This window comes from Procambarus clarkii, chromosome 61, assembly GCF_040958095.1.
Source record: "Procambarus clarkii isolate CNS0578487 chromosome 61, FALCON_Pclarkii_2.0, whole genome shotgun sequence".
In the NCBI taxonomy this organism is placed as follows: Eukaryota; Metazoa; Arthropoda; class Malacostraca; order Decapoda; family Cambaridae; genus Procambarus; species Procambarus clarkii.
In genome coordinates, this window is record NC_091210.1 from 14338247 (window position 1) to 14347035 (window position 8789).

The 8789-nt window shown below is 45.7% G+C and overlaps 1 protein-coding gene across 3 annotated transcripts; it reads left to right on the forward strand.

Moving 5' to 3' along the window:
* Positions 1-5352: 5352 nt before the first annotated feature.
* On the forward strand, positions 5353-8789 carry LOC123774443 (uncharacterized). Of its 3 annotated transcripts, XM_045768771.2 has the most exons (6): positions 5467-5482; positions 6227-6357; positions 6940-7609; positions 7781-7952; positions 8117-8222; positions 8430-8789. In XM_045768771.2, the coding sequence occupies exons 3-6, from the start codon at positions 6941-6943 to the stop codon at positions 8569-8571; spliced, it is 1089 nt and encodes a 362-aa protein (XP_045624727.1). In that variant the 5' UTR covers positions 5467-5482; positions 6227-6357; position 6940; the 3' UTR covers positions 8572-8789. The 3 variants fall into 3 exon arrangements, with proteins under 3 accessions (XP_045624728.1, XP_045624727.1, XP_045624729.1); XM_045768772.2 differs by lacking the exon at positions 6227-6357 and having other exon boundaries at positions 5353-5482; XM_045768773.2 differs by lacking the exon at positions 5467-5482 and having other exon boundaries at positions 6227-6353.

The following is an 8789-nucleotide window of genomic DNA, read 5'->3' on the forward strand; positions in this document are numbered from 1 at the left end:
TATATATATATATCATATATATATATATATATATATATATATATCATATATATATATATATATATATCATATATATATATATATATATATATGTGCTGAGTGCTGCACACATATATATATATATATATATATATATATATATATATATATATATATATATATATATATATATATATATATATATATATATATATATATATATATATATATATGTGTGTGTGTGTGCAGCACTCCGATAGTTAGGTTTGCTGACCCCGGCTGTTACCAGGCAGGGAATGACCTCCTGACCTCTGGCGACTTAGATATATCTTGCTGAACGAATTGATACGATCTCAGTCTCATTTTTCTTCGTCCTTGTCTGATTCCTTCCGCTCAGCCGTTCGATTCTGTCTGGTTCTTGTCTCGCCTGACCTGAGTGTCTCACTCTTTTCCGTGTTTTACGGGATCGCCATAGCCCGTGCTACCTGGGACTTTTGTTCCTGGTAGCGAATCTTAAACAACAACTTCCCGTGTATAGGACCTGTTCTGAACCTGATTCACGGCCTGGGGCCAGATTCACGAAGTAGTTACGCAAGCACTTACGAACCTGGGGCCAGATTCACGAAGTAGTTACGCAAGCACTTACGAACCAGGGGCCAGATTCACGAAGCAGTTACGCAAGCACTTACGAACCTGGGGCTAGATTCACGAAGCAGTTACGCAAGCACTTACGAACCTGGGGCTAGATTCACGAAGCAGTTACGCAAGCACTTACGAACCAGGGGCCAGATTCACGAAGCAGTTACGCAAGCACTTACGAACCTGGGGCTAGATTCACGAAGTAGTTATGCAAGCACTTACGAACCTGGGGCCAGATTCACGAAGTAGTTACGCAAGCACTTACGAACCTGGGGCTAGATTCACGAAGTAGTTATGCAAGCACTTACGAACCAGGGGCCAGATTCACGAAGCAGTTACGCAAGCACTTACGAACCTGGGGCCAAATTCACGAAGCAGTTATGCAAGCACTTACGAACCATGGGCCAGATTCACGAAGCAGTTACGCAAGCACTTACGAACCTGGGGGCCAGATTCACGAAGCGCTTACGCAAGCACTTACGAACCAGGGGCCAGATTCACGAAGCAGTTACGCAAGCACTTACGAACCTGGGGCCAAATTCACGAAGCAGTTATGCAAGCACTTACGAACCATGGGCCAGATTCACGAAGCAGTTACGCAAGCACTTACGAACCTGGGGGCCAGATTCACGAAGCGCTTACGCAAGCACTTACGAACCAGGGGCCAGATTCACGAAGCAATTACGCAAGCACTTACGAACCTGTCCATGTTTTCTCAATCTTTGGCGGCTTTGTTTACAATTATTAAACAGTTAATGAGCTCGGAAGCACCAGGAGGCTGTTTATAACAATAACAACAGTTGATTGGCAAGTTTTCATGCTTGTAAACTGTTTAATAAATGTAACCAAAGCCGTCAAAGATTGAGGAAAGATGTACACGTTCGTAAGTGCTTGCGTAACTGCTTCGTGAATCTGGCATCCCAATTCATTCCTATTGGGATGAATTGATGTTGCTCAAAGAGTATCTTGAGATGATTTCGGGGCTTTAGTGTCCCCGCGGCCCGGTCCTCGACCTGGCCTCCACCCCCAGGAAGCAGCCCGTGACAGCTGACTAACTCCCAGGTTTCTATTATACTGCTAGGTCACAGGGGCATAGGGTGAAAGAAATTCTGCCCATTGTTTCTCGCCGGCGCCCGGGATCGAACCCAGGACCACAGGATCACAAGTCCAGCGTGCTGTCCGCTCGGCCGACCGACCCCCCCCCCCGGGGTTACAATAGGCTAAAAAAAATTCGGTATTGTCCCGTTTTCTGATTTGGGTCCTCTGGTAGGTTAGGAGAGACCACTTTAAATTGACCGTTTTCTTTGATAACAAGAATTTATCTAATTAAAATTTTTAATTTAGAATTTATTTATTTTATTTTATTTACTTTATTTTATTTATTTAATGAAAGAATTTATTTAATTGATATCTTGGTGAGATAACGTCCTGCTCTGAAGTGACTCAAGGACTACCTCATCCTCCACAGTAGACCTCATCCTCCACAGTAGACCTTACCCTCCACAGTAGACCTCACCCTCTACAGTAGACCTCATCCTCCACAGTAGACCTCATCCTCCACAGTAGACCTCATCCTCCACAGTAGACCTCACCCTCCACAGTAGACCTCACCCTCTACAGTAGACCTCATCCTCCACAGTAGACCTCATCCTCCACAGTAGACCTCATCCTCCACAGTAGACCTCACCCTCCACAGTAGACCTCATCCTCCACAGTAGACCTCATCCTCCACAGTAGACCTCACCCTCCACAGTAGACCTTACCCTCCACAGTAGACCTCATCCTCTACAGTAGACCTCATCCTCCACAGTAGACCTCACCCTCCACAGTAGACCTCATCCTCCACAGTAGACCTCATCCTCCACAGTAGACCTCACCCTCCACAGTAGACCTCACCCTCTACAGTAGACCTCATCCTCCACAGTAGACCTCATCCTCCACAGTAGACCTCACCCTCCACAGTAGACCTCATCCTCCACAGTAGACCTCATCCTCCACAGTAGACCTCACCCTCCACAGTAGACCTCATCCTCTACAGTAGACCTCATCCTCCACAGTAGACCTCATCCTCCACAGTAGACCTCATCCTCCACAGTAGACCTCACCCTCTACAGTAGACCTCACCCTCTACAGTAGACCTCATCCTCCACAGTAGACCTCACCCTCCACAGTAGACCTCATCCTCTACAGTAGACCTCATCCTCTACAGTAGACCTCACCCTCCACAGTAGACCTCATCCTCCACAGTAGACCTCACCCTCCACAGTAGACCTCACCCTCCACAGTAGACCTCATCCTCCACAGTAGACCTCACCCTCCACAGTAGACCTCACCCTCCACAGTAGACCTCATCCTCCACAGTAGACCTCATCCTCCACAGTAGACCTCATCCTCCACAGTAGACCTCACCCTCCACAGTAGACCTCACCCTCTACAGTAGACCTCATCCTCCACAGTAGACCTCACCCTCTACAGTAGACCTCATCCTCTACAGTAGACCTCATCCTCTACAGTAGACCTCATCCTCTACAGTAGACCTCATCCTCCACAGTAGACCTCATCCTCTACAGTAGACCTCATCCTCCACAGTAGACCTCACCCTCCACAGTAGACCTCACCCTCCACAGTAGACCTCACCCTCCACAGTAGACCTTACCCTCCACAGTAGACCTCACCCTCCACAGTAGACCTCATCCTCCACAGTAGACCTCATCCTCTACAGTAGACCTCACCCTCCACAGTAGACCTCATCCTCCACAGTAGACCTCACCCTCCACAGTAGACCTTACCCTCCACAGTAGACCTCACCCTCCACAGTAGACCTCATCCTCCACAGTAGACCTCATCCTCTACAGTAGACCTCATCCTCCACAGTAGACCTCACCCTCTACAGTAGACCTCATCCTCCACAGTAGACCTCACCCTCCACAGTAGACCTCACCCTCCACAGTAGACCTCATCCTCCACAGTAGACCTCACCCTCCACAGTAGACCTCATCCTCCACAGTAGACCTCATCCTCCACAGTAGACCTCATCCTCCACAGTAGACCTCATCCTCCACAGTAGACCTCATCCTCTACAGTAGACCTCACCCTCTACAGTAGACCTCTCTACAGTAGACCTCACCCTCCACAGTAGAGAAGATAGGAGAGTGACCGTCCTACCTATCAGAGGGATCTGGAGTGGGAGGTCAAGGGTGAGGGTGACCCTTGAAGGGAGAGTCAGGGGGGGGGAACAGCCCCCCACACTTAACAAGCTCCACAGTCTAATTATGCCCATGAAGGTGTTACTCTGTTTTCGGTACTTCACAGTTAATTTATGTTGGAGGGTGTGTGTGGGGGGGGGGAGGGGGTGTGCGTGTGTGTGTGTGTGTGTGTGTGTGTGTGTGTGTGTGTGTGTGTGTGTGTGTGTGTGTGTGTGTGTGTGTGTGTGTGTGTGTGTGCACATAATACAAGACCGAAACACACACTTAGCCATGATAAACATCACTATACCATCAAATTCCCACAAACACACACTGTTAGAGTCTCACAGTGACCTAAATTTCTAACCAATCACCATCTAAGGGGTCGAGAGACGACTGTTTTACCAATCAGTCGTTTGGGGTCATCGCTAACGACCCTTCCGGGACACGAACCAGGTCGTTATGATAAGCTCAATTACGTAATTTTTCCCCTTCCTCTAAAAATAATCATGAAAGGGACGATTGTGAAATCTGCTACTTTTTTTTTTAAATATTTTTGATTTGATTTACCTGAATTTACCTGAAGACTCACTAGAGGGGGGCCTCGATAAGGACAGGAATTCAGCGGCTTGTCAAATATCCCTACATTTTTCCTAAGGATTTTTTTCTGATCATTTACAGCTTCGGCGGGTAGGCGGTTCCATGGGGTGAATAAGCTTGTGGTAAAAATACAGGAAATTAAAAATATATTTGAAATTACATTTAATTCAATATCATATCAATTAATTACGTTAATCAATATTTGAGTTGTATTCCACTGCTACAGTGAATACAGGATTTGAATTACTCTCGGGGATTCTTTGAAGTCAAATCAGGTGATACTTGAGAGTGTTGTGAGTGTTAAGAATGGATATGTGGGCCTGAGGGCCGCTCCAAGCAACAGCCTGGTGGACCAAACTCTCACAAGTCAAGCCTGGCCTCGGGCCGGGCTTGGGCAGTAGAAGAACTCCCAGAACCCCATCAACCAGGTATATGTGGGCCTGCGGGCCGCTCCAAGCAACAGCCTGGTGGACCAAACTCTCACAAGTCAAGCCTGGCCTCGGGCCGGGCTTGGGGTGTAGAAGAACTCCCAGAACCACATCAACCAGGTATATGTGGGCCTGCGGGCCGCTCCAAGCAACAGCCTGGTGGACCAAACTCTCACAAGTCAAGCCTGGCCTCGGGCCGGGCTTGAGCAGTAGAAGAACTCCCAGAACCCCATTAACCAGGTATGAAGCAGATATCAAGCAGATATCAAGCAGATATCAAGCAGGTGTCAAGCAGGAACTTTAGGTAGTTTCACCTGTCAAGTGGTGATTACCAGTTCTTGACTGACGGACCATAACTACCCTGAAGCGTTTGTTTAGAGTACCAGACGTGAACCTAACAACTTCAAACATTGAAGCTTGGGATCATTATTGGTTCATTAGACTCGTTCGTATTTGGGGAAGTGAAGGAGTGGCTGTTGGCCATTGTTAATTGACACTTCAGACTCGGCAAAATGTTAACCAATGGGGTGAGGGTTAGCGTGAATGTCAACCAATCAGCGGCCGGGTTCGGTTGGCTGCTGGTTATAAAAGGGACCACGAGACAGCATGTTGTCAGTGTGGGCTTGGCTCTCGTTAAGTGCTCAGTGTCAGGTATGTTTAGTGTAGTAATATATAGTAACTTAAGGTTATATATGGTTTGAATATATTCCAGGTGTACTTTAAGTTTAGTTGGTATGTGTATATAATTAGTTTCACAGGTTATTATTACAACTAACTCGACACAAATTGGTGTATGACTTTACTCACTGCTGTCTTAAAGTTTACTTAATATTATGACGTATAGCAGTTAAGTGTTCTTCAAAGATTTAACCTTTCCACATTTCATAAAAGTACATACTTGTACTATAATTGTTTTAACTTTTTTTTTATTTAATTTACGGACAATATTTTGCATAATGCATCCCCAACAGGGTAACTTATTCATTATTCTAAACATAAATTATTTTACCTTCTCGGGTAAAGGTCAGGATACAGTAATAGCGGTTAAACAGTTTAAAAAAGCCTGAGATACTGAAAAGACTAAATTCTTAGTTATTCTACATACTGCACGTATCTAGCAATCTTTAGAAATGTAACTACAAAATTTCATAGGTTGAATAGTGGAGTTGAACTAAATTTCATAAATATATAGTTAACAGCTTAATTTCATAAAATGAATTCATGAATATGAACTAAAACGCTAGCTACTCGAAATTAGCAAAATGGTATTTTCGCTTATACTACCAGACCTCTAACGGTGTATTCTTAAATACTTTAATACATTCCTTGACCATCCCTAGCAAACGCCTAGTTTTCAAACCACTAATTAAAATTTCAACTTTTGCCGTTCTATAGATGCTCCTATTTAAAGCTTCAAATCTTTCTGGGAAGGCCTCCACTAGAAACCACAACTGAATCTAAGTTATGTAAAGCTACTATTGAAATACAGCATCGGGATCGCCGCCTGTTAATTCTTAAACTGGTAGGTAAGTTACCATGTAATACACGACTTGACTGGTAATTCAAACTAGGCCAGTAAACATTTCAGACTTGGTCATTATTCCTGTGACCAATTCTAGCTACAATACTTCTAGTACCTCAAAAGGTCTAGAAAGTCACAAGTCACTACGACTGTGTATTGCTTAAGCGAGTAAGGCTAGGTACCGGGAGCCGATTGGCAGAGCTCACAGCACGCTGGACTTGTAATTATGTGGTCCCGGGTTCGATCCCGGGCGCCGGCGAGAAACAATGAGCAAAGTTTCTTTCACCCTATGCCCCTGTTAACTAGGAGTAAAATGGGTACCTGGGTGTTGGTCAGCTGTCACGGGCTGCTTCCTGGGGGTGGAGGCCTGGTCGAGGACCGGGCCGCGGGGACACTAAAGCCCCGAAATCATCTAAAGATAACCTCACTACTAGCGCACCCCTTAAAATACTTGACGAAATGTAGCCACGGGTGACTACTCCATTCACACGCTAATACTCTTTATATTCTGCATGGAGAGAATTAAGTATTCTAAAGTAACATTTAAGGTATTGACATGGTTTTTAACATTAACTCTTGATTTCAGAATGAATGTCTTCATAATACTGTTGTGGACGTGTGTGGTCTCTGGGGACCACTTCACAGCTCCTGATGGCTCCTTGGTGTTCTTCCCGTCCCCTGAGGAGAACCGGTTGTCTGGCCCCATCTTCTCTCCTCCCCAAGGTCCTCTTCCTTCAGGACAAAGCCTTCCACAATCTTCCCAAGACTTGAGAAGGTTTCAAACGCCTTTTGTTCCTTCTAACGCCCCGCAGGTCCCTCGAGCTGCACAACCTTCCCTCCAATTCAACTCCTGGGGTGCCAATTCAACAATTCAGATTCACATAGTGTCTCCGCCCCAACCACAACCCCAGCCTTCCTTTGCGTCTCTTCCCCAGCCCTCCTCACAACCCCAGTTAAGCTTCGTGTCTCTGCCTTCCTCACCCCAGCCTCCCTTCGTGCCCCAGTCCCTTCCCCAGCCTTCCTTCGTGTCTCAGCCCCAACCTCTCCCACAACCTCAGCCTTCCTTTGCGTCTCTGCCCCAGCCTCTCCAACCCCAATTAAGCTTCGTGTCTCAGCCTTCCTCGCCCCAACTCACACAACCCCAGCTTCCCTTCATCTACCAGCCTCTACCACAAGCCCAGCCAGCCTTGGTCTCTCAACCATCCAGGCCACAGCCACCTCCACAGAACCCTTCCTGTGGAGGGTCCGGTGGTATAGTAAGTAAAGCTGCAGTGATTCCTATACTGATTAATAGAATGGCTTTACTTCATTACTGCATGACTAGGACGGTGTATATAATTTTGTGTATGTATAACATGACTTTTAAACCCATTCATCTAGGTACCACGCAATCTAATCTGTTGTTTAACCTATTTTTCATTTCATAGATACACGAAACGAGGGCTGGTAAGAACTACCACTTCTCATGGTGCGTGAATACCAATACCTACAGCTGGGATCAAGCCAACTCTTACTGCTCGCGTCTTGGCAGAGGCTTCCAGCTAGTTAGTATCCAAGACAAGGATAAGGACGACTTCATAACTAGCGTCATCGCCAGAAGTGAGTTTATATTCTTGCATTAGTCTTCAACGTGGCATATTATACATTAAACCTAATATGTTCTAGCTACAAGAACTTGATAGGCTACCTGGGCTAATACTCGCTATTTACGTGTAATATATTAATTAAGACTCGTAATTTACACGTACAACCTGTCTCCTTAGATCCGATCCAGTTCATCTGGACAAGCGGGAACAAGCGAGGAACAACGACCTGGAGGTGGTCATCCGGGTACACTTTGTCCTACACCAACTGGTCTCACACTGGAGGGTTAGTATGGCTGGTTTTACTGTAGTCATTTAAGGTCGCTTGACCTGCATGGTAATTTGCTTAAGGTAGTTACATTGTTGAGAGTGCAGGTTACTCATGAGGGCTTGACGGCTGCCAGAAGCCATGACTGAGTTAAACTTGTTTGTGTTGTGATTACGGTTTCAAAAGATGAAAGTTCTGATATTAACTCTGCCCTCTCGTCCTCAGACTGGGGCGACCACAGCCAGACAACAGGGAAGGCAACGAGGACTGTCTCGGGGTACTGAAGAACATCTATAACGACGGCATTAAGTGGCACGACATTGCCTGTCACCACGTCAAGGCTGTCGTCTGTGAGACAAGCCTTTGAACATCACGACACTCCTCCACTTCAAATAATGTTACTGAATATTTACGCTATTATTTGTATAAAAATATTTACCAAATATATTGCTAGATACCCGAGGGTTTAGTTCCTACACACGCCTGTCTTGAATCATCATAGCATGTAATGATCTTGTCTCGATGGTGAAACTTGAATGACTTCCATGATGTACTAGTTTTCCAAAAATACATATTCTAACTACC

Excerpts from the sequence above, each read along its gene's own strand:
- LOC123774443 (XM_045768772.2), top strand. The coding sequence starts at position 6,941 with ATGAATGTCTTCATAATACTGTTGTGGACGTGTGTGGTCTCTGGGGAC. Across the intron at positions 7,953-8,116 it reads AACTAGCGTCATCGCCAGAA|ATCCGATCCAGTTCATCTGG; the intron begins GTGAGTTTATAT and ends CTGTCTCCTTAG. Across the intron at positions 8,223-8,429 it reads AACTGGTCTCACACTGGAGG|ACTGGGGCGACCACAGCCAG; the intron begins GTTAGTATGGCT and ends TCTCGTCCTCAG.